The sequence below is a fragment of the Ascaphus truei genome, chromosome 4 (genome assembly GCF_040206685.1).
Source record: "Ascaphus truei isolate aAscTru1 chromosome 4, aAscTru1.hap1, whole genome shotgun sequence".
Classification (NCBI taxonomy): domain Eukaryota; kingdom Metazoa; phylum Chordata; class Amphibia; order Anura; family Ascaphidae; genus Ascaphus; species Ascaphus truei.
Window position 1 is genome coordinate 264,851,519 of NC_134486.1, and position 26,609 is coordinate 264,878,127.

Here is a 26,609-nt window from a genome sequence, read left to right on the forward strand (position 1 = left end):
TTACAGGGGGGCCAACTCCCGTCCTCTATGGCCACCAGCAGAGCAGGTTTTAAGGATATCCCTGCTTCAGCACAGTTGGCTCAATCAGTGGCTCAGTCTGACTGAGCAACCTGTGCTGAAGCAGGGATATCCTTAATCTGCCCTGTTGGCCGCCCCTGAGGACTGGAGTTGGCCCCTCCTGCTTTATTATCTCGACTACTTGTTGAACAGAGCCCAGCTTAAGAAGCATACAAGTACTGGACATATTCATTTGTGTTTATTTTTTAAACACACAAATAAAAACCAAACAATGCCCTGGTCCTCACACACACTTACTGGTGTCTTCTGCCCGCACTTTATTCATAGCAGATTTCAGAACATGCTGCATGAGCTTCAGGAGGTCATGCCACCGCTTCTGTCTGTAACAGGTCTGGATGTGACCCAGGAATGTGACGTTCTGTTTCCTGGAGAACGTTTGAGTGAAGAGCTCCTCGAAGCCCTCCCGCAGAGGAAGCCAGATCAGTTTATGATCCACGGGTTTGTAGCTGAAACACGATGGAGACAAAGACGACAAAGCTGCAGTAATTGTACGTAGGGGGACCAAGCTCTAGTGAGCTCATGTCAGACAAATAAAGTCAGCAGTATTGGAGTGATCTGCATTGCAAGTGTGTTGCAGAACCCTCCAGAACGACCGTCCTAAAACAGAGCATTTACAAATTGAAATAGGAAGATGTGTGTTCAAACACTTAAAACGCTTGTGCATATTATGGTTATAAAAATAAAAAGTAGGTTCAAAGTCTTTGTTTCCCTGACATTGACAAAGTCTAACTCATAAAGGGATGAGACCGCTCACACCACATCAATCCAAACAGACAAAATCTATATGGAAATGTCATCATGAACAATTTCCTAGCGGTTTTTGTCTACACCAAGAATACAGGCTTTTGTTATCATTTGACAAGCTCTTCAATCCTATTTGACTTGAGGCACAGGGGGAGAAGTTTCAGGCACCTAAATAGGGCAAAAGGCTCCTGGAGATATGGAACTTACCCTCCCAAGAGGTCGGCAGTGTCACTTTGCTGATTCATGTTTACAACACGCAGACGATGACCTGTTCATAAGAAAAATCGTACGTCCATGACTGAATGAAGGCGCAAAGCAAAACGTACTATTGGGTACAATGTTTCCACAAGACAGACAACTGACGGATAGTCATATTATAAGTGATAAATAAAGGGCGCTACACGCCTAATTATTCCAGTGTCCGTTGTGTACAGAAAGGATCAATATAAATACATTTTGAGGAGGTTTCGGCTACCTCTGGGTCTCTGAAAAAGCTGACAAGCGACATAGGAGTGGGGGGGGAGAGAAGGGAAGGACAAGAGACATGGGGGGAGAAGAGGACAAGAGACGGGGGGAAGGGAAGGACAAGAGATATGGGGGGGGGGGGGGACAAGGGAAGGACAAGCGACAAGAGGGGTAAGGGGTGATGTGTAAGGGAGAGGTAATGTTGACCTTTCAAAACAATAAATAAAATTCTTCTGATACAATCCACGAGTGCCTTTTTCATGGATCTGGTAACCACTAGGATGCTTGTGCGTCCGTGGCAGGCAGCATACATAAGATTCATCAAGTACTCCCAACCCTCCTATCAAGAATATATACGGTAACATGAAAAAGAAAACAATTACTATTGCAATTACTGTATTTGCTCTATTGGAGATTGATGAAAAGAAACCAGAACGGCCTTTGCTTCTTGACATCTCAGACTAATAGCAATAGTATCACAATTCAGGGGTTAATACATATGCCCCGTAAATTGAAGGTGCATTTACACTTACATTTCCTACAGAAATAGCCAGCATTTTGGAACGTGATAAAAAGTGACTGAAATCAGCCACGTAACGTTTCCGACCCTGAAACCATTGTACTCATTTGATTTTGCATTCAATCATTACATGCAGAGCTCTTGCTCACAGCAAGCTCAGGTTCTGTTTGGTCATGCCATGCACGTCAATTACCTGCCACGTGAGCGAGGTATTGGACAGTGGACGTTTTGCCAGTCCCAGTTTCTCCCACCAGCAACACGGGTTCCCCCTTGTTAACACACACCGCAAGCTGCTCAATCAACACAGAGGACGGCCGTGTGGCTGCAAAGGTGAACCGCTCCCTGTAAGAGATAAATACAACACTTAACATAAGTTTCATTTATTTATTTTAAATGGAAATGGCCTACAGAGGCACAGGGACATTTGTTCAAGCAAGAAGAGTGCTGGTGGCTAGAGTAGGAACGGAAGCTCTCTGAAGTTTAGCCAAGGACGGTGCTTTCAACGTTTCCTTATAAACATCACACAGATCTCCATTCTCCAACACTCTTCAACTACCTAGTCTATTCATGTGCCAGGAACATCGCTGCAACGCTAAGCACTTTATGCACCCATGCCAGGGGTTCACAACTCCAGTCATCCCCCCCCCCCCCCAAACCCCACAGGTCAGAATATCCCAGCATCAGCACAGGTGGCTCAGGCTGTGCTGAAGCTGGGATCACTTTAAAACCTGACCTGTTGGGGTGGGGTGGGGAGAAGGGGGTTCTTGAGAATCTGACTTAAAGAAAAGGGATCCATGGCGGAATTCATAAAGGGATTACAAACAACTATTGAAGGAACTTTGCTGGCCCACCAGGCAGTCTTTGGGAACCAATGGTCTAAACTACTGTGTGATCTGATAGTAAAGTACCAGCATTAGGAGTTAAAAATGTGACTTCATGTGAGGTTAGGAAATGACTGCTAATTGCAGGTAATTCTTCCAAATGTTCAGTGTTAATGTATTCTTCATTGACATAACCACACTTCTGGACACAGCCAATTCATTAGTTTACCTTTTGACACTAATGATCTCTGTTTGCTTTCGAAGAAACTGTGCTCGTCCCACAGTGACCTCCAGCTCTCTCACTGCAATGTCTGGTTTGTAAAGCTGACAGTAAAACTCTGCCTGCAGAGAGAGAGGAGCACATTAAGTAAAATTATTCAACATAAAGCATCATCATCTAAATCAATCATTCAATGAGGAGCAAAAAAAACATGGAATATAAAACTATGGTTGTGCAATCTGAACCAACTTCACATTCTTTTCTATATCCAAAAAAAATATATATTTTTTTTTTTAAATCCACACTTTTAGATTTACAGTGGTCATCTCAAGTTTACCTTTTTCTTCGAAATATTCAATTTGCTTCCAATTACTTCTGCCATCTTCAGTCTGACTCCTGGCTTGGACAGCATGGCTGTGAAGCAATCCAGTGCCTGGCCCAAACAATACAGGGGTCAGGATCAATGTGTGTATTACAATATTATACAGTTTATTGCAAGTGTCTGTCCCACTATCTCCTACCCGGTTTTGTCATACATCGGTGCTATTCAAGTACACCAAATTTCCAACATTTGGACTCGAAATGTCAAGATGTTCTCCTCTCCCCTTACTGTGTTTATTACATTGCCTCCCTGTCAGAGTCCTATACTAAAATCATTATTAAATACTACATACTACATGCTACAGACCGCATGTCTGGAATTCGAATCACTTGCTGTTCGCAAGATATTAATACTTCAAAGAGCATATTAACTTTCTCTCAAATATTGGGGGTAAGAAAGGAATTTAAAAAGGAGAACCAGAAACAGAGATGCATTAAGCTAATCCCTTCCCTGGCTGCCAGGCCTGCGGCAGTCACTAGTAGCAGGAAAGCCTAAGCCTGCGCTTATAGTGCCGGCGACGGGGCGCGACGTCGCCCCAAAACAAAACGCTATGCCGCCGCGTGCGCGACGGCAACAAAGCGACGTCGCGAAAACAGGTAGCCGGCAAAAAATAAATTTTCAAGGGCTGTCGCGTCAAGTGACGGCCCTTAAACCAATCAAATTGCAGGAAACAAGCGACGACGACGCCCGGCGAAATATAACTTTCGCCGCTGGCGACGTCACCCGTCGTGTCGCCATCGACGGCACTATAGGCACGGCCTAAGGCTGTGGACCCGGCAGGGAGCGGGCGCGCTGGCGCTCGTGCGCTGCTCGGCCGGGCGATTCGTCTGCCACGACATCGCGGAGCTGGTTCGCCATCATTGGGCGAACCGTTCATGTGACGCGCGAGCGAGCAGCAGATTCAAATTTGCTTGCTTGGCAAGCAGGTAAGCGCCGCGCTTGCTCACACATTGCCACAATGTGTTTCATCGCGGCCAGCGTGAGCATGCGCCTGAGCATGCGCGGCGCTTGCCGAGCAAGCTTGAATCTGCTGCTGCTCGCTCGCGCGTCACATGAACAGTTCACCCTCAGCTCCGCGATGTCGTGGCAGCGCCACCAGACGAGCGCAGACCTAGCCGGCCATCAATCGTTCGCTCCCTGCCTGGCCGCAGGTTTCACCTCCTGGACTGTACCTCTACCCAATGCTCTGTAGCGCTCTACATCGTCTCTAATAGCAGGGAAGGTGTTAAACTGATCACAAGTGAGCATGACATCTTACCTCGTGGAATATATCCAGCGCAGTGCTGGAGGAGGAGCCATCAAAGCAGTGTGCAAATCTGTTGCACCATTTCAATAAATCTCTGAGGGGAAAAAAACAAAACCAAACAGTTGTATAATTATAGCATTCAGATGCAAATATTAAGCGTATAGGAGACAGTTACGATGATAAACGGCTTCAGTCAATAACTATAGTTAACAGTTGATACACAAAATGGACCGTTTAGCGCCAGAACTTGTAAAGAAATGAAACAGTGGATATACAGATAATTTGGAGTGGAAGCTGTTGACACAGCCGAGGACCCCAACAGTCACTCAACTGACGTGATCGTGAATCAATTATTACTCAAACTCCAGAGCCGTAAAACAAAAATAAAATAAAAAATCAAGTATAGTTTTAGCACTATACAACATGTTAATATCCTCAGCTGACATTGGGAGAGCATCTAATCATTGCCTGGTTTATTATCAATCAATTCAGGCACAATTGCTCCTCTCAGAAATATAGTACAGCGCTGTATACATCTTAACAATCACTGTCACATTTTTTCTAGCAGACAAAGTATCACTTGTACACTAAATTTGTTATTTTGCCAAAACGAAATTTTTTAATCCCCACGTAGACTCCCCCCTCCCCCCAAATCGAAATGGCGACAGCACACGTTAAGCAATTTCCAACACACAATCTTAACCACATTCCCCGTTTGAGGGATCTGTAGTGTACCATGAAAAGGAAAGATCAGTAAGTATTAAAGTGGCCCTGGGAAGTACCTGAGAGATAACCCTCGGCCCTCTAAATTAGGTCTTCTGTCTTCTGCCCTGGGTTCCTGTGTAAACGCCTCTTTTTCGGAGTCAAGGTTGGACACCATTTGATGCTTGTCTCCTGTGAGCTGAATGTATATTTCTAGTAACCGGTCAGTTACAGGGTCCAGGCTAGGGTAGAGCTTCTGGAGCACCTGTGAAAGAAGGGATTCAGCGACATATTAACCCACGCATTTATTACACAACACACTATTTCTGCATTTAATAGTGGTAAAAATATAATATTTAAATGTAATATCATGACCATAGTTGGTAATATTTTCCATAATTTGACATAATCAGTTATTGTGTACTTCTCGTCTGTGGTATATTGTTTTATCATTTTTGTAGTAAATTTAAATATTCATTCCAAAAACATGTTAGAACAGCAATGTTTTTAAAAAGCGCCATGATCCCATATTTCCAGAAAGGAAACCAATCATTTCCTTCCATTCAGTTAAAAGGCCGCCATCTACGCGTAGGTAGAATCCAGAACGTCTTTTGCCCCGATGTGGACATGGCCTTCCACCCGTACCTCTTTCAGTTCCATGCTGCTCATGTTATCCAGGTGTATTTTGTTCCAATATTTGTCCAGTAATGCAGCGTGGCTGTTTTGTGGTCGATACCAAAAACCAGCACCAGAACTCAGCAGCCTGCGGGTACAAGAACAACATTGGTGTAAGATTGTCATTCACAATGTGTGGCACAGTTGAAATAGAAGGAAATGGAATGTTTAAGCTATAGCCAGGGCTGTGTGCCCGTCGCCACTTTCTATTGGTCAGCGGGACACGTGAGATTTAAAACTTCCATGAAGAACCGGCACCCCCCACCACGGAGGTAAGTATCTTGGGAATGAGGGGGTCCCCAGAGCTGAAAATAAGGACGGTTCAACCCCGGCCCAGTTTCTCAACCCGGGGGGGGGGGGGGGGGAGGGGTTGTTTGTATTTTCTTAAAACATATGGAATCCCTCCTAGAGACAAAGTGTACTAATGGTAGCGACATGCTGAAGGTGTTACATCTGGGTTACGGATGCCCTCAAGTACTAACACCTGACATGTAGAAGTATTTTTAAATAGTGATTTAATTGGTTTGTGGACATGTTAAACTTAAACTTGGGAGGGGTTTGATTTCCTCTGGCTGCTCCCTTTTGGTTTATGTCAGAGTGATCAGCATGAACATGTAGAACCAGAGCCCCCTCCCCTTTATTTTCATCGGCTCTCTGATAATGACAAGGGGGGGGGGAGGCAAATAAGGATAAAGAAAACACTTGAATGGCAAACACTGCAAATGTATGCAATTTGTAATTAATTACCAGTGAAACAAAACAAGCAAATGTTTGCTTTTAGCACAGATTGATTAATTTTGGAAGGGGAAAACAGTTTTTTTTTTTTTTTTACCAATTCAGTTTTTGGGGGGCCAGCTTCATGGGATTGCACCTTTTAACCTATCAGTGATCCTCATCTTCCTAGACCAAACACCCTGATTTCAAATCAACTTTTACAAGCTAGAAAAATGTCTCCTATGGTTGCAAAGTGGTCAATATTTAAAGTACAGAAGGTCAGACAGCACTACAACATTACACTCAAGAAGCAATAATATGAGGGTATTAGGGGAAGAAAGGACCCACAAAGAAAGATGTATAGATAGAGAAAATTGGACGTCCCCAGCACTCAAAAAAGCACACATTAAAACACAACATTGTTGGTACTTATGTTAGATCTTAGAAACAGATGTGTAAAAACAAGTTACAATCTCTGTAGAACAACCACACAATCAGAATGTATTTACAGAACTCACGACACAGCAATAACCCAACTCTACCAAGAAGAGATAAACAACGTAAATAATACATATATCCCTTACTGGTAAATCATGAGTGGGGGAATTACTAAGGGAGCGTATGCAATGAGTCTATGTCAAGGAACCCAGGGTTAGTACACCACAAGTATTTCCTTGAGAATAAAAACACAGGGAGCAGTGGTATATTCAAACCTCCCAAAGAGAGGGCTATAGGTAACCAACAAGGGAGGCAACGTTTTGGGGACATACCCCTTTCTTCAAGCCTGTTCAGACCCAATAAAATATGGTACTTCCCTCTCATTACCAACTACTTGCTAGGATACAGAAAGAGCCAAGGGTCAATTTTTTTACAACAGTTAAATCGCTATCAGCCTCCTTATACAGCTTTCCAGTCAGATCAGTGTAATCAGCTTGGTTGCTCTTTGAGTGCTGGGGGCCGCACTATTTTTCCTAACGTAGTCAAATGTTTGCGGTCCTAGTGTCCTCTGAGCAGGGGAAGGTATCATCCCAGAGCTGGTCTTTTAAACCACTTGTTTTTCAATCATGCCGTTCTTGGCACTTACCGTCTGGTTGCAAAAAGCTGAAATCCAGGAGCCACTTTTATGCAGTCCCCCCTTCCAGGAATAAGCAATTCCCCGTTCTCCAAAACCGGAATTAGCACGGATATCTAAAGGAACAGTTACAAACAATGGGATTGTTGGAGCAGTGTGTGGGGAGACGTACACGGTCTGTGTGCGATTAGCATCTTTACAGAGCTGGCGGAACACGTCAAGTAGATGGTAATTCAACATTACAGGGCCTACCGAGGCATTTTAAAAATCAGGAGGTGTGTGTGTCTTCCTTAACATTTACACGCTTGATTCCTGAACAACATGATGTCCAAGAGCAGTTCCGGATTGGTTAGAAAGAGTAAAATGGCAGAGAGTGTTGATATTTTTTTTTTTTTTAGATTATCCATCTGAAAGGTTTATACAACATTACATTATGTTGCAAACAAACGCTCAGCTATGTTCCAAATAAATGATGGAGTAATGCCATTTACTGTACAAGACAGATTGTGACTTAGGCCTCACTGGCATTAAGTTATACCTGAAAGAGCCATTCACTATATTACTAGAACAACATTACAATATAATGTATTTTACTAGCGTTACAAAGTTCTACTAGACGTATTGGTCCCGGAGAAACATCTGTGTGTCACAAGTTGTATTACCTTTTATTAGACTGTACGTGTAAAAAGCCTTACAGGTCTCCGCGACATGTGTACCAATAAGATACTTGTTTTTATTCTTGTTGCTTTATGTACAAAGCATTTTGTTTTTAATCAACAGTCACATTGTTGTTGGGAAACAAATTGTACCCACGCATTTATACTTCTTTTACGTGATGGCACAAAACTGGGGCAGGGACATACATGTGAAGGCGACCCGGAAAGTGTTTGCAATACTGGTAGTGGATTGCTGTAACCAACAAGACAATCTGGTAACCACCTCACCATGGGAAATACAGCAGTTGCATTATGACAAATATATGAATGGTAAAATAGTTCTAGTTTATTACATTTTATACTAAGATCAAGGTATTTAGGGCCTTAAAAAAAAAAAATTATCAAGCATTTCAGCCCCTATGTGCCAACCCATTTCCGTGAGCAGAAACTTGGACAAAGCACGCCTTTCTGAACCTACATACATTACAATGCCTCAATAAAACAGAGCTGCATACCACATCCAGTGGTGCGTAATCAATATCCTCCAGCAGAATCCAGTGCCCGTTAGTCACTGCCTGTGTCAAGGTTCCGGGCTGCCACACAAACTCCCCCGGGATGTCAGTGCAGCGATACATGCCCAGCAACATCTAGAAAACAGGAGGATTGCACAGATCAACACTCCGCAACCTGAAACGCATAATATTAATACACAGAAAGAAGAAGTCTGACGCAAATCGTTACATATATTCTGTGCATACACAAAGGCTGGGGCTGCCACACACCAGATACATTATATATTTCTAGAACATGGACACTATGATTATTAATAAATACACAATGTTATTTGATACTGGCTACACAGCAGAGAAGAAACTCAGACACGTGCATGTTTTCTGCTTGGAGTCTCTCTGCCCTTCTCCTCCAGAAATGTACGTGTAAAATGCTTCCAACTTCCTTTTAGTGCCCTTAACTTTATTATCTATTCCATAGTAGAAACAGAATATATTTAATGATAACATTTAATGTAGACACACAGACACACAGACACACAGACACACAGACACACAGACACACAGACACACAGACACACAGACACACAGACACACAGACACACAGACACACAGACACACCCTTACAAATGCAAAATGTAGTCCCCCCCAGCCAATAATAGATAATTGAGAAACTCTAAAAAAAAAAAAAGTCTGTTTGGTTTTCACCAATTATCACTTTATGATTTGAACCGACTTTGGGATTCAATAACTTGAACCTGCCTAGAGCATCGTCACTTTTCCCCATCCCCTCAGCTGTAGTTACCTTGCTATCCGTCTGATCTCCCAGCTGGACCTTTAGAATATCAGGTGGCTGCAGGCGGCCAGTGACCGTGGCCAAGTGCTCCACCAAAGCCGTTTTGCCGCATCCTATTGGTCCTTCCAAGAGCACAGCATTCTGATAGGTGACTGCCAGAGCCAGGCTGTGGAGGTTTTTACACGTGGACTCCACCAGCACGAGCTGGCTCACATTCCCCTCCTGCAAGGCCAAGTAACACAAGTACTCCTTGATAAAGTGTTTTTTGGAAACACGAAACGCGTAGGAGGGTTAGTGCCTCCACTTTTTTTAAGATGGATTAATAAAATAATATTTTAACTATTCTGTTTGGGACCCACTCTTTGGTTGCTGCGCCAGAATTATCCTGCTCTTCATGTCTACCTCTTCGCTTCAGGCTGCACGCCATCCAGGACATTAGGACTAAGGCACTTCAGTGAGTACTTTTCCTATTTATGATTGCTACATGCGAGTCCAGGGACCATCCCAATGAGGATTTGATGTTTTTTTTTTAGCCCTACACCTTACCCTTCAGGGTACCTTGGCCCATTTGGGGACTTTACTACCTTATAGCAGTTCAATATCCTTATCCTAGTCCTGTGTTATGCAATATGCAATATCAATATGTTGCTTGGATGCAATATTGAAGCGCCTTTGTCACTTGGAATTTTGACAAGTAACACAGGTATCTTTATTTATGTCTCTGAAGCTAATACTTGGCAAAGGTATATTCATTCAGCAAGTTAAAACCATTTAGTTTTTCCTTTTAAAGCTGAAGTAAAAAGGCATTGGAGAGACTGAAAATAATACAATGTCCTGATTGTAAACTAGTTTTGCTTGCTGCTGTAGAAGTGTTCCCCAACCTGGGGGCGGGGGTGTTCTGACTACAGTGGCACAGTGAACGGAGATAGGTAGCCACTGGGAGAAGCAGAATGTGGCGCACACCGCACAGACAAACAGTGAGCAAGAGGAAGGGTGAAAGATAAAGAACGGAGGCTTTGCTGCACAAACAACCCAACATATCCCTCTGGGAATCTTTATTATATTAGGCGGCATTTAGGGGTGTGTGTGTATGTACCTTGGTCATTTTCCTTTTCACATCAAATACAGACTAGGTTCCCAAAGGCAAAAACAAATACTTTGGGGGGGAGGGGCAGGGGTGGATGCTTTATAAACACTGGTAAAAACTGGTCAATCGGCTGTATTGGGCCTGGAAAGCCTTGGAGTAACTAGAGCTTATATTTAGACGATAATGTACTTGGGTCCATAAAGGTTAGAAGTGAACTGAAGAAAGACCTTTTCGTTTAAAATCAATGGCCCAATTAATAGATATTTTGCACTATAGGTTGCTACTTACATAGACACGGATATGTAAAAGTAACACTATTTTTATTTATTACTTCTTTTTTTGTGCAACCAGACAATAGTAGTAATGTGCAGTACTCTCTCCTACCTCAACTTTGTCCTTGAAACGTTTCTTAGGTAGTGTGACTCCACACACTGGCACAACCGTGCCACAAAGGTCATCCGACACAATGTGACCCTGTGTATATTGCTGGCTCTTCTCCCTGTGCCACATGGACTTGTCGGGGTTTGCCAGCAGAAGCCCCTTCTCGATATTCTGCTTCTGCAGCTCATCCATCAGCCTGGAACACAACAAGTACACAGCTGGCTGTCACCGCCCATTCTCCTGAGCCGGAGCATCTTAACGATACAGAGAGATGTCACTTACTGAAGCTTGAAATGGATTAACTCGTCTCCACTAAACATTTTCTTCAGGAAGGTGTGTTTATTCTCATCAGTCATACAGGTTACCGAAGCCAGGCATTGGGCCGTGTACCTGAAACGAAACCGCAACTCTGTCACATTCTTCTGCGTCCACCATGCTCAGACTCTGTGGCTTGTATGCGCGATCTGCTATCTTTTTCTTCAGTCATTATATGCTTTCTACAGAGATATTTTCACTTTCTTTTTTTCCATTCTCAAAATATCTGTTTGGACTTTATTGCTTTACTAAGTACACGCACCCGCCATATGTAAAAACGAATACAATCTCCGGGACATCGCATGCATAAACACCAGTTTCTGGTAGCGGATCAACTCACCAGCGGACAGACAAATCATGACTTCTTAGCAGGGGCACGCAAACGCTCCAGTCCCACATCTCTCGGAAGGAGGACTGGTCCTGCTGCAGGAATCTGTAGGCCGCCTCCATCAATTCGCGCAGTTTCATGCGCCTGCGCCCATATCGGACAGTGCTGGAATCGCAACTCTCCAGGAAGAGTCTGTGGAACACCGGCGAGGCGTCGCTGAAGTACCGCAGCGCAAATCTACAGGGGGAAGGAGGAAGGAAACCGTCAGAGTCAGGCCGACCTCTGTGAAAGAGGCTCCTTTCCCTACAACATTGTCTTTCCTTTAATCACTCACACATCTTACACAATAACTGTTGGTTATTGATAAAAGTACCACCTTTCATTTTTAGGATAAAAAGATTGAAATGGTATGAATAATTTGCCATTTATATTTTAGCAACAATTTACTGGACTCTTGGAAAATCTTTGATACGTTATATTTGGCGACATACGGATTACAGAAAAATGTTATGGTACAAGCTCACATGCAGGTAAGCTTAGTTTCAGTGTATGCTATTAAACTTTCTGTTTTTGTGAAGATATATATTTTTTTTTAAAAGACACAAAAGACGATGTTTTCCCTATTTACACATTTCTGTAAACAGTTTAATTGTGACAGAACTATTTGCGGGTGCAATCCCCATCATTTCCTCATGCTCTTTTTTTCTCTTCACATTGTGAGCGAGACCACCTGAGTGATTTCACATAAAGAAAAATAAAAAGGATTTACTTTTTAGAATGATTAAAAATAAAATAGCAATCCTATTGTATTACTCCAGATAAAGGACAAGGCTGCCAGCAGCCATCTTGTTCCATAACGCCAGCGACTTCAAACACCTGTCCATCGAATAGTACATTTTGATTTTGTTATAGGTCAGCCTGGCACTCTGGCTGTTCTCCTTTATAAAAACCTGGGAAAGGGGGCTTTTGCCTTTAACTCATTGCGCTGCAATGCTTTGCCAGCCACTTTGGCACTGAAAGGGTGAATAAACGTGAGACACCACGCTTGCAGTGATCGAACCAACGAAGCCCAAGGGGGTGGTTACTCACGGGAGGACATCAGGATGGATGTTGACCAATCGGCTCATGGCCACACAGAGCCGCTCGTGGAGATCATGGTTTATCTGGGCCCCAGTTTTAATGGATTCTGCATTCCTCTCCAGCAGATCCAGAAGCAAAGGTCGAAGCTGACGACCAATCAGCAGAGTGCATTCCTTGTCCAGCAATAAGTGGGCTAAAGTGGTAAGGATAGCTTGTCGATCCTGGGGACTCCATATCTGCAACACAAGAGACAATAATGTCTTTCCATTTGGAATAATCAGTTACTGCAAACTGCAGAAGTATTGGGCAGCACTCGAGTCTAGGCGTAAAGTTCATCTTTCCAGTCTTGCCCTCAAAATACTTTCTGGGCAAGCTACCCACCTTCAAAATACTTTCTGGGCAAGCTACCCACCTATCTAAACAAGCAGCACTTGTGAAAATGAAAAGTTCTCCGGCGCGTGTACTCAGTCCATCAACCCAACCAGGTGTACACGGGGGAAAAAAACAAACACAGAAAAAAAGAGTATTGGTAAACTGCTATTAACCGCTCCTAAAGGAAGTGACCCAGGCTCAAATATATTCTGGCCAAGCCACTTATAAAATAATATTGCTGGCAGAAATCAACATCACTATTCAAAATTGAAGAGTAATGTGCACGCACATATGTTGATACACAGGAGATGGTGTGCACCCTTCAGCAGCAACCAGTGGAATTCTTAAAAAAGGTAGAAAAACAGGAACATGGCATAATAACATTTTAATAACAATAGAGAGAAATAAAAATGGATGCACTTACAAACGGCTTATTCACAAAGGCATAAGTGAATAGCTTTCCAGCCTGATGTTGCTCCTTTCGGACCCAGCACACTCATGTCTGTCCCTTCGTCTTAGACTTCTGGGATTTCTTTAGAGGTGCTCCTGCGTCTGTGTCGTCTGCAACCCAGTGGCTTTCCTGGCTCTTGCGCCAACTGGTTCTAGCCCTTCGGTGCTGTTCCTACCTACCTACTGATTCGTGCAGGGAAACGGAGGTCTGTTAGGGTGACGCCGATTGGTCAGTCTGCCGGTTGGGAGGAGTACAGTGACTGGCTGTGGTCAAAGTTCATCAAATGCGTTTCGCATACTGCTTCAGTGATGATTCACTGAAGAAGCGGTATGCGAAACGCGTTTGATGAACTTTGACCACAGCCAGTCACCGTACTCCTCCCAACCGGCAGACTGACCAATCGGCGTCACCCTAACAGACCTCCGTTTCCCTGCACGAATCATACCCTGGTAGGACAGCACCGAAGGGCTAGAACCAGTTGGCGCAAGAGCCAGGAAAGCCACTGGGTTGCAGACGACACAGACGCAGGAGCAGCTGTGAAGAACACCCTAAAGAAATCCCAGAATTCTAAAACGAAGGGACAGACATGGGTGTGCTGGGTCCGAGAGGAGCAACATCAGGCTGGAAAGCTATTCCCTTATGCCTTTGTGAATAAGCCGTTTGTGAGTGCATCCATTTTAATTTCTCTATATTGTTCTTAACATATTATGCCATGTTCCTGTTTTTCTACCTTTTTTAAGTATTCCACTGGTTGCTGCTGAAGGGTGCACACCATCTCCTGTGTATCAACATATGTCCGTGCATATTACTCTTCTATTTTGAATAGTGATGAGGATTTCTGCAAGCAATATTATTTTATAAGTGGCTTGGCCAGAATATATTTAAGCCTGTTAATAGCAGTTTACCAATACTCCCTTTTCTGTGTTTGTTTTTTTCCCCATGTACACCTGGTTGGGTTGATGGACTGAGTACACGCGCTGGAGGACTTTCATTTTTCACATTAACAACATTTTGGAGGAGTTGGAATACCTCCTTGGACTCTAGCAGCAGGACTCTTGGACATTGTAATATTTTTGTATTATCCGTATTGTACCCTGGTCTTTAGTTGGCTCTGCTATTTCTCTGTTTTTCACATTCAGCACTTATCTGAGATTTGACTCCAAAAGACTGTTCACAGCCCCAAGGTTCAACAAAGTGTCCGTCCGCTCCTCCTCCACTTACCGTGCACCCCAAAACTGGAACAATCTACCGGAGACTCTCACAGCCACCACCAGTCTAAGTTCTTTCAAAACTAAAGCCGTCTCACATTTTAATCTGGTCTGTAACTGTTCCATACGCCTATAATATATATTATCTCTTACTGTGCATGCAATGTCTTTTACATAAATGTATAACCCTGCTCACTTAATGTAACAATGTATTTGTAACCAGGTATGTGTCATCAGAACTCTGTGCCCAGGACATACATGAACACGAGAGGTAACTCTCAATGTATTACTTCCTGGTAAAACATTTTATAAATAAAATAAATAATCCGGCCACTTCTGCAGCAAAAGGCGTTGCATTAAGTGCTGGTGGAAACTACCACACAAAGCAATACTTTGCAAACCTCCTCACAGACGGACGCTGTTAAATAATTCGGACATTTACCAGCTGCAAAGTTTGTTTTGCTCTGAATTTGTAGAGAATAACTGTTCAGTAGTTTTATTTTAGAGAAATTTGTATGTCAACTATTGTTTTAAAAGATATAAATGTACACTGTGCATCACATTGAACCGTCTGACATATATACCAAATAGCACTGAGACAGACACAAACATTACCCACAGTGTGAAAAGTCAACTGCTGTGCCAAGGCACAAGAGCAAATAAAACGAGTCTGTAGCAGAGACAGAAGATACAATGTACCAACGATACCAGACTCCCTCTGATCCCTCCCTGATGACGTCACCACGCCAAACGCCCTACGCGTTTCCCTCCTACACGGAGATTCTTCAGGGGCTAGTGATGAGTATGTTGATATAGTGATTAGAGTCGTGTGAGTGGTTGTTATTCAGAGATCCTATGTTCTATAATAATAGGCTACATTTGGTGTTAATTAGCTCTTCTGATTCATTTCAGCTATACGCCATAGCGTTATACACCTTGAGCCCAACCCTACCTCCCCATCCCCCTCCCTGTATAAGTACATTGTGTGTATATTATTACTATTCTGTATGTAGAATTTATTTTAGTAAGCTAATTATTAAACGTTAAGTTTTAACCGCCCAGGAGTGCGTTTGAAAAGTGAGCTTCTGGTTGGTAGACGGAGGCACTAATATGCTCCTGCCTTCCAACTTTTTGTTTATTCATTAATATCAGCTCATCAATTGCACCCAACGTCACACTAGGCATTTTGGGCACACCCATTTAACACAACATCATTTCTTTAGTGAGCTGTATATTCTGTTTGTAATTAATTGTTTTAAAAGATGCTTAACAATTGTCAGACTTTGAATTATAGAAGAACTGCTTCAAAACACCAATTCAGTTAGTTATCAGTCAGTCCCGGGGACAAAAGCAAGAATTCTTGTCAATTCTTTGAGATTTCTTAGCATAATTATATTTAAAAAATAAAAAACGTTTTTTGTTCTCTGTGGGATCCATTTTGTTTTGGACTAAAACATTCTGCTCTAGGTTTGTTTAAAAGAGCCGTTTACAAACATGTGCACAAAACATACCAAAGTAATATAGTCTTCCTGAAACAAATGCCCTCAACATTCGAGTAGAAACGTTTTTTGCTATGTTTAAAAACCAAGGCCGGTATGTACGCCGAGCGCCGATACTGGATATGGCAGTCTCATCTGCGCTAACTGCCAATGACTTGACCGGCAGATTACAGCAGATCGGGGTGCGATAACCCCACATTAGTACTTGGCGATACTCCCCACGAGTCCTTTTTAGTAGATACTCCCAAAAGCGTCAACAGGTTGTCAGTCTCCCGTTTTCTCCATACTTTTCATGCTCCGATAGCAGCGGTGCAAATCAGGCGCTGGGAAACACTGGTGGACAAACCCCTACTTGAGCCAATATTATTTTATTTGTTTTTTGCTCCAATACCATCAAAAGTGTAATTTCCCAAGTTGTAAAATAAACACGTGTGTATATATACACACATACAGAGAAATAAAAAACAATAAACTGCACACCGAATGCAGCTTGGTATAATAATAAAAAAAAATTATTGTGGACAATTTACAACCCAAATTAAGTTGTGAATTAAAAGTGCACTTATGAAGGTTTAGGGGGACACAATGTTGTGTTCCTAAATGTGAAATAAATAAATTGAGATGACAATAAGATACAAAAAAAAACCTTTAACATCCGTGGCGAGTCTGCAGCCTCTCCGAGTGAATGGCTCAACATCACACAGGGAACATGCAAAAAAGAGAGAAAACACAGCGCACGACTCTCATAGTGTAGCAAAGTACTGATATTGTGACAAAATTAAAATGTAAAATGATTGCACGTACAAGATAAATTAATCATAAAAGCAGGACATGTTTAGGGTACATGTAACCACTCTGGAGATTGACGACTTGCTTCGTGAGCATCCCTCAGCATACACTCCTAGTCCGGGCAGGAAACTTAACCCCAGTTGCAGCAAGAGTATCCAATCACGTTAGTGTAGTAAGGTCCGTTACATAGCACCCACAGTGTTACAATGAAGACAGCAATGGAGCAAACCTCTCCTACTCCGCTTGACCCACTTCAGCTTGGAACCGTCAGTCAGCAACAGACCTCCACCCTGTTGCGATCATGGATCAGGGTAATGACGTCACCTCAAGTCCGTGGCAGCCAATTCAATAATCAGCAAAACAAACAGCATGTGCAGCTGTGCACATAAGCAGCATGTGCAAGGTCAAAAGCACGGTGATAGTTGCAGGAGAGTGTCCAGTATACAGCAAAACAATCCTACTCACGTTTCGTAGTGAACTACTTCGTGAGCGAACTGTCTTTATGAATGTGAATGGCAGCGGCTATTTTTACCTCCCACGGAGGCACATTTTTTATCAATTGATCTCTTGAATTGAATTACAACATTTAAAAAAGGGCTGGATTGCTAGGAACAAAAAAATTTCAAATGGTAAAACGTATTTTATAGTATTCCTGCATTACCATTACATTCCTGCAGGATTTTCTGATACAAAATGATAAGGCCCGTAATATAGTGTACACACACACTTTGTGTGTGTGTATGCTGTGAGCGACAGTCTTGGAAGGTACTGTGTGTTTGTGTCACTGGGTAAGTGTGTGTGTTTGCGTCACTGGGTAAGTGTGTGTGTTTGCGTCACTGGGTAAGTGTGTGTGTGTGTGTGTGTGTGTGTGTGTGTGTGTGTGTGTGTGTGTATTCTTGCGTATGTAAATGTGTTTTTAGATTTATTTTAAAATCATACAGAAAACCCTTTCTTAACACCACACACAGAAAGGATTCAGTGCACGCTATCCCCAAAGACACTCCCCAAAAATGTTGTAAGGGCTCTCCGCTGCTCCCGTGATCAACAGGGTCACTTAGAAACATAAAACACAAGAAAGGGAACAGGAGGGAACACAAATGAAAAAAGCAAACTTAGTAATAATACAAAATAATTTAATAATATCACAAGGACATATAACACAAATAAAGAGAGGGGAAGGAACACAAGATCAATACTTCTACTTCTCAGAGGCACCCATCAACACGGGGGAAAACCCCCCATTCAGACACACCAAAAAACCTCCCTATTATCTGTCAATCCAAATGAAAAAGGAAGGCAGACATGGACAAGACAAAAGCTGCTCAATAGCACAGATGATGTGGCTAAACAATAAAACACAGCCTAAGCCGCATAGTGTAACAAGCAAGCTTATCATCTTCGAGGTATAGATTGGAGCCCTTGTGGAGTTGGGAACAGCAGCTCACGGGTATCGTCGTCACGATCTGGCGTCGCTGCGTGAAGACCTCAACATTTTTCACCCCCACATGGCCCTTTACCCACTGAAGTGCCATTTGGGGGTGAAACATATTGAGGTCATCACGCTGCGACGCCAGATCGTGATGACGATACCCGGAAGCTGCTGTTCCCAACTCCACAAGGGCTCCAATCTATACCTTGAAGATAAGCTTGCTTGTTAGACTCTATGCGGCTTAGGCTGTGTTTTATTGTTTAGTCACATCTGTGCTATTGAGCAGCTTTTGTCTTGTCCATGTCTGCCTTCCTTTTTCATTTGGATTGACAGATAGTAGGGAGGTCTTTTGGTGTGTCTGAATGGGGGGTTTTCCCCCGTGTTGATGGGTGCCTCTGAGAAGTAGACGTATTGATCTTGTGATCCTTCCCCTCTCTATTATTTATGTGTTATATGTCCTTGTGATATTACATTTTGCATTATTACTAACTTTGCTTTTTTCCTTTGTATCCCCTCCTCCGCCCTTTTTTGTGTTTTATATACACCACACACACACTAACAGCGGCGCGAAAACTTTCTTTCCCCAATTTCCCCCCCCCCCCCCCGAAGGCCGGCTCCACGCTCACTGCCGTGCGCGGCCCTATTATAGAAAGGCCGACTAACCACAGCCAACTATAACTGCCGCGCGCCCACTATAGAACAGCCCTAACTTAGCCGTGTATCTATTCTCTAAACCCCTGTGCTAGCTTTGAATTACATTGATCTTTACATGCATGACTCCTCAAGGCCCTGCACTCTTCATCATATTTCACTTTATAACACCTACCGTTTCAAGTAGCACAACATATTACTTACATTTATAAACGGCTGGGTCAATGATTACCATCTTCTATGTCAGCGGTGCGCAAACTAGGGGGGCACGGCGGTTACAGAGGTCTTGCGCCCTTCCCCAAGGCATTTAAATTAAACGCCGGGGGAGGCGAGGCCTCTGTGACTCCCTTACTTGCTGCCAGCCGGGTCTTCGGTGATGCGATGCCATAGCAACGTGGCATCATTTGACGCCGTGAGATCGTGGGACGTGATGCATCGCCATGACATTGCGTATCAAATGACGCTACGGGGTCATGTGACATGACGTCACATGACCTGCAGCGTCATTTGACGTTGGGTTCTATGCCATGGGGGGCGTGATCGCTGGAGTTCCCAGACAGGGGGGCACACTCCAAAAACTTTGCGCACCCCTGTTCTATGTCGTTTTTGAGGTTCTTTGAAAATTGTACCAAGTACAGAATTTACAATGCATCTGATCTCAGGCGTGCTATTAGAGAGGGTTGGGGTTCCTTACAATGCATCTGATCTCAGGCATGCTATTAGAGAGGGTTGGGGTTCCTTACAATGCATCTGATCTCAGACGTGCTATTAGAGAGGGTTGGGGTTCCTTACAATGCATCTGATCTTAGATGCGCTATTATAGAGGGTTCCACAGAGTTTCAGATGATAATTAGAGGGTTCCTTAACCAAAAACAGGTTGGAAACCACGGTTCTATGTTCACATGTAATGTCTGCTGTTCTTATATTTCTGTCTTGTACTGTTCCATCATTCCCTGTATTTCGAGTAATACATGCAGAACAGCAACAAGACCAAAAACAAAATAAACATAAGGACCAGTTAACCCATTTTCATTATGCATAAGAAGCAGGCTTCCAGAGCTGAACCACTTTCATATACGCTCTGGGGACCCCCTGGTTTGTCTCAGTTGCCCGGGACAGTGGCTCTGGTACTGTCCCCTCCAGGGGAATCAAATAGAGGTTTTAATCAGGGGACTGAAACCTGCAACAATTTAACCGGAAACTCTCTCAGGAAACAGGGTGCACCTGAAGCTGAAATGAACACTGTTCTTCTCAGAGAACCCCTGCTTCCCATAAATGCTGAAATAAAGGGGGTCACTTCACTTAGAACGCTCCTTTAAGGATTTACATGGTGCAGATGTAGCCTGTGTCTTCTGCATCATTCATTTTTATCTGCTCTTAGAAAATCCACCCAAAGTGTATAATCTCCTTCCTCCCCCTTTTTAGTAGACTTATTTTTTTCCACAATATTGGGATTAAAAAATGCTGGTTAGGGAAAAAGTGGCATGTTATGGTTGGGGTAAAGATTGGGCTGAACAAGTGTAATTTATGTGCCCGTTAAATAAGGCTGTATATAAAACCTTTATTTCCTATTTTACCACCGGGTATATCGCCTCTTCCAAATCCATGAGTTGTGAGATAGTGCAAATCCAACATTCATGGCCCCTTAATCTGTAAACTAGCATCTACTCATACCCGCTGCGTGTTTTTTTTTTTAATGCCAGAGTATAAGCACCTCAACTTCGTCAAAATCAGTGATGTGAACACAGCCTCGTTAGCAGAGGGAAATACTTGACGAACCTCAACATCCTTTGACACACATTTATATATCTATTGAACCACTATGATACATCTTCTCATTCGCTTCAAAACATCACACCACCGATAAACCAGAAGTATGTTAACCCCTCCAGGGGAGCCCCCCGGGTGATGCTGCTGGTGTATCAGGCTGGGGGAGGGGGTCAGGTCGGGATTCCTGCCTGTTACCTGCTTGGACAGGTAGTTGCTCAGGTCTCCGCCGCTCCTCTGCGCGATGGTTCTCAGGCCGGACAGGCTGAGCTGGAAGTTCTCCATGTCCCCGGGACGGAGACCGGCGAGTGTACAAGAGACACCCGCACAGCTCCACACGTGGGGGGAAAGACACGGGCGCAAGGAAACACTTCCGGGTCCAGCCCTACGTCACCACTGCGCGACTCCACCGCGGTCACCATGCACACAGGGTCACGTGACAGTCCCACTCACAAGTGTGATCAGAAAACGCGTTGCACGTTTTGAAATTAAATTAACAGAGCAGTGAGTGTCCCTAATAAAGAAAGGGGTCGTTGTGTGATGAACAGAGCACACAGAAGGGGCAGGAGCAGTACTGTTACTCAGAAGCAGCCTTCATTTATTTTTAGGGGACTCACACACCTTTGTAGCCTCTTACTGTAGAATAAAAATAACGTGATTTATTTCACTGCCAAAGTATCACATTTTATTATTTGGGGCATTTTATAGGTTACAAAAACAGAAGACACTGAGATACCTTGCATTGGAGACGTCCATCATGTATGTATCTACCACACATTATTTACGTTATGGTGGGTGACAAAGGTGATGAAAGCCCCTCCACCGTTAGCATATAGCAAATAAAAATATCACTTGTGAGCACATTCACATGTCTTAGACAGGTCTGCAACCCTGCTTTTCGTCATTACCTAGCATATAGTGCTTCCACTGCAGCAAGGGATCCTGGGAAATGACATGCAAATGAGTACAGAATGTCAGCTTTTGCCTCGATGCATTACACAGCTTTTAGCACAGCCTGGGTTTTGGTGCATAGCCCGTAAACCTACTCACAGACAGCTTTTTTTTTCTTTTCACCCTTGTACCAAGTCACTTCAGTGGCTGGGAAGTTCCCCTTGATACTGTCCTCCCGAAGTCGAACAAGCCCTTGTTACTTTTCCCCAAAAATCGTCAGCCAGTAGGCCTAGGTCTTTGGCGCTAGCCTCTGTTAGGATTCGGAACGTCCTTCTCTTCCTCCCTTTGGCCAGAAGGCCCGCAAGAAAGTCCAAGTCTCTTGGTTTTCGGCCAGAGCCTAATCGCCCTGTCGTTTTCCCTCCAAAGAGGGACAGTGACCAGCCGTAGTGCATAGTTTGTGCCAGGGGACACCCCGACCCAAATAGGCCGGGAGGGCTAAAAATGTTGTCCACCTTAGCCAGAAGTCCCAGGGAGCAACGGGAATGAGGGAAGTAAATGCTTGAAATCAAGGTTCCATGCTGGGAGCAGTTCGAAGTACCAGTGTGTTGCTGCGTCAGTGCATCACACAGACAGTACTCTACTACTATAATAAGTTAAAATATAGTCAATTACCTAACATGAGAGGATAGCATTTGATAGGCAATATAACTACATACATATTTATTTAGATGGAGATAATTAGTTAGGGAAATAAATATGGAGACAGATGTGGGCCAACGAGGTGTCAGCTTTTTGTGACCTTGGGCATGTCACTATCTCCCTGTGCCTAAGGCACTAAAAATATAGATTGTAAGCTCTAGTGGGCCAAGACTGTGTCTGCAAAATGTCTCTGTAAAGCGCTATGTAAAACAAGAACAAACTATATATATTATTACATTATAGGTAGACAGATAAAAGAAGAAGTAATTCAGAAATAGTTCAGCCTTAAACAGATCACATAAAAGATAGAAGTAAGAAAATAGATAACTAAAGAACTAAAATTCAGATATTGAAGAGATAAAAAAAATGAGATAGCCGCGTATACACGTAGGCAGCTAGAAACGTACAGATGCAGCGGCCGTTATTCGAACACTTCACGTGTTATATACCTCAGAATACCCATGTCATGGCGCGTGATTTCTTCCAACCGTACCGCCTTAAGACGCGCGTTGACTCGTGTGTTTATTGAGTGCAGAAAATAGCATTTTAGCATTGTCTGCAATATCGTCGAGAAACTCAAGTGGGCAATCGCAAGTTGTCTTAAAATTTTTATAGCAATTGTCTTTTATTGCCGTACAGTACAGTACTTCAAGTGTCTGTAATTGTAATTTGAAGATTAACGTTACGCTTTCATACTGTACAGTGTACATGGGAAAGAAGTCCTTTCTGAGGCTCCCTAGCCATACACAGATTAAACATATGAGCACACATACAGTAACAAAAGTATTTTGTACGAATTAAGTGTTGTATTTGTACAGGATAATAAAGGGAAAAGGAGTAATACAATGTCTCTTCTTCCGAATGTAAAATATTTTTTCCGCTCATGCGTGCATGTCTAATTGGAACCTTGTTGAAACGCATATGCGTGTTATCACATTTAGGCGCATGCGTGCATGTCTAATTGGAACCTTGTTGAAACGCATATGCGTGTTATCACATTTAGGCGCATGCGTATATGTTTCATTGGAACCTTGTTGAAACGCATATGCGTGTCATAAAATTTAGGCACATGCGTGTATGTCTCATTGGAACCTTGTTGAAACACATATGCGTGTCATAACAATTAGGCGCATGCGTGTATGTCTCATTGGAACTTTGTTGAAACGCATATGCGTCATGACATTTAGGCGCAAGCATGTATGTCTTTGAACTACAGGTACAGGTATAATCCTGCATACCCGGATGAGTGTGATACTGACTCCACATTCTTGGGGATTTGGTGAGAATGACTTCTCATTCAATGTGAATTTCAAGTCTGAAAAAAAAAAGCGATATCCCTTTTTTTTTTTTGTTAACATGGGTTTAACAATTTTTGCCATTCTTGCAATCAATTAGTGTTGTACCGGGTAGCAATTTAAAAAAAAAACGGGTAATGGGTACCCAGCCAAAATCAATGGTTCTACACGACCGGCTACCCGGTTTGACACTTACCTGGCGACATCTAGGACAAGCAGCAGAGGTCTTGTGGCGGTGGCAGCATCGGAGGTGTCTTCAGCCGGCGTGGGACAGCAGGAATCCCTTACACAGCACCGCAGCAGGTAAGCAGTGTGTGTGTGTGAGCCGCCTGGGAACCACATGACCGGAGCAGGAGATGGAGCATTCCTATTGGGCACCCGCCCCAACAGTGAGCCTCCGCTCCTCCCCCACGCCCACCCCACCTCCACACCTTCGCTCCTGCCTGCCCTCTCCACCTCCGCTCCTGCCCGCCTGGGCCACCACGGCACATCTGCTCCTGCCCGCTAGCAGCAGCACTAAACCTCCACCTCATCTCCGCACCTCCGCTCCGGCCCACCCGCACCACAGCTCCACCACCACTCCTGCATGCCCGCCCCACCACCACTCCACCTCTGCACCTGCCCACCCGCCCCACCTCCACTCCCGCCCGCTCCACCTCCGCACCCGCCCCACCTCCGCTCCGCCGCCCCACCTTCGCACTTCCGCTCCCGTCCGCCCCACCTCCGCTCCTCCTTCGCTATAGAATCCTGCTGTCCCACACCGGCAGAAAGGTAAGTAATTATATTTCCAGATACTCTGACATTACCTGGCGCCGGGCCAACTTCTCAGTTGCCGGGTCCGGGTAATGTCCAGGTAGCTGGAAATGTGCCTGTTACTGGGTGTGATGATGGGGAGGATTTGGCCCGGGATTAAAGTGGTTACACCCCATTTGGCCATCCCCTGACCTCACCGGGGAGACAAGGGGTTAACTGGGCTGAGGTCCAGAAATGTGATTTAACCCTTGTTATAACCTGAAAATGTGTATTCCCCTGTTCCCATGTTTTATTGTTATATCAGTGTCTGCATCACACACACACACACTAGGATTCATCCGGGAGTACAAGGGTTAATAGTTCTTTAATGATTATAGCCCTTTGTGTAATTTTCCCACCTTTTCAGGCACCATTTTGCAGGGTCCCATAGGCCGCCATTAGGGCTCAATGCATTCTAATGGCGAATCTTGCTGTTTTGGTCCTATTTCCTGTGAAGACCAGCAGATGGCGTCCGAGAGGAGGAGCGGCGGTTTCCCATTGTAAGTCAAAGGGCCCATTGACTTCAATGGAGATTCTTCGAAGGAGCTTTCCGGGAACGAGTTGGCTGCCGTCCAAACCGCAAATCCGCAAAGCGGATACAATTTCTAAAAGAGAGCTTTGATCACTTATTAGCCAAGTTCAACGACAAGTGGCGTGGGAATAAACAGTTCTAGAGCACCTAGAAATAAAATTCTTTTTGCCCCTAGTTCCTAGACCTCCCCCCACTCGACCACAACCGGGTCCCCGAATCCTGGACCCCCGATAAGGGTCGAACCGAGAAGAGGGGGTCGCGCCATAGGTTCCAATGGCGGCGGCAGACACAGCTCAAGAAAACGTCTAAGTGTGAAGAGCTGAAATTTAGGAATCCATAACTCCGGTTCCGGAGGGTCCAGAGGATCAGGGTTTAGGGTACCTGTAGTCACTGCTCCGGCATCGCTGCAGAACCATCCTTGACCCTCTTGGACCAACCCGACGGAGTATGGACCCCCTTGAAAGTTCGGGACTTTTCCCATAGACTCCAATGGCGGCCAATCTCCATTGACCGGCTATGGCTGAAAACCCCCATTGACTTCAACGGCGGCGCAGCCCCGTTGAAAGTCTATGGCGGCGGATTCCCATAGCCGCCAACGGCGGCGGTTTGCCATTGAAAGTCTATGGCGGCGAAGACCGTTGTTTTCAATGGGGATTTAGTGAAAAACCGTGATTTAATTTACAGCGGAGATTTTTGTATTAAAATAGGAAACGGTTTAAGGTGTATTTGTGTAACTCCGGTTCCGAGGGTCATAGCAAGTCGCAAATTGGACCATATGGTGTCCCAGTTCCGGCATTGAGAACTGGGAAGTTTGGACCTGCTGGACCCAACGGAACCGGATATTTTAATATGTTTGTATTTTATCTTTAATACTGTGTCCCAAGGTATGGATAAAAACCAGAGGAAATTCCCTTGGCCATCAGGTAGCAGATGGTCAGAGAGGCGTCCCAATGTCTAGAAATGAAGTGCTGTTCAAAGGAGTTTATCACCTACACTGTTTACAGGAGGGCGGAGATGACTCAAACCAGAGCAGGCTATAAGTGTCCCATTTCACCCCTTACAACAAAGGGTTTCCTGCCAGATATTCCGTTTGGTAGACTGGCTGGCATTCCTGATGCAAATGTGGGATTATAGAAATGAGACCCCAGAGTGCTAATGCGCATGTGCCAACTAGCAGGGGGGCAGGTATCAAAATGTGTTCCCAGGTTAGTGAGTGGTTACAGGTAATTGAAAACCAATCACCTGTACTTAATGTTAAAGATAGGGTTACAAAAGGTATATAATCTGTGGTCAACCCTTTGTCCTGTGTTAGTTGTTAGTTGTTCGTTCTTCTATACCCGCTTGATTGCTGAGAGAAATGCTATGCAATGTCTTGGGATGATGAAGAGTGCTGTATGAACTGCCAGTCCAGATGTGACTGTTTCATCATTTCCATCGTTAAGT

The 26,609-nt window shown here is 44.1% G+C and overlaps 1 protein-coding gene across 1 annotated transcript in view; it reads right to left on the reverse strand.

Annotated features, from left to right (window-relative positions):
* MDN1 (midasin AAA ATPase 1) overlaps positions 1–21,344 on the reverse strand; it is a 120,703-nt gene extending 99,359 nt beyond the window's left edge. Inside the window, exons 1-16 of the mRNA XM_075597454.1 lie at positions 21,156–21,344; positions 12,801–13,027; positions 11,724–11,948; positions 11,351–11,458; positions 11,072–11,264; positions 9,610–9,822; positions 8,811–8,942; positions 7,652–7,755; positions 5,824–5,941; positions 5,259–5,443; positions 4,489–4,570; positions 3,186–3,281; positions 2,858–2,970; positions 2,001–2,149; positions 1,030–1,090; positions 316–524 (exon numbers count right to left, since the gene is read on the reverse strand). Of these exons, the coding sequence (XP_075453569.1) occupies positions 316–524; positions 1,030–1,090; positions 2,001–2,149; positions 2,858–2,970; positions 3,186–3,281; positions 4,489–4,570; positions 5,259–5,443; positions 5,824–5,941; positions 7,652–7,755; positions 8,811–8,942; positions 9,610–9,822; positions 11,072–11,264; positions 11,351–11,458; positions 11,724–11,948; positions 12,801–13,027; positions 21,156–21,242 (2,302 nt within the window). The 5' untranslated portion in view covers positions 21,243–21,344. The remainder of the gene's footprint in view (positions 1–315; positions 525–1,029; positions 1,091–2,000; positions 2,150–2,857; positions 2,971–3,185; positions 3,282–4,488; positions 4,571–5,258; positions 5,444–5,823; positions 5,942–7,651; positions 7,756–8,810; positions 8,943–9,609; positions 9,823–11,071; positions 11,265–11,350; positions 11,459–11,723; positions 11,949–12,800; positions 13,028–21,155) is intronic.
* Between the last annotated feature and the right edge of the window lie 5,265 nt (positions 21,345–26,609).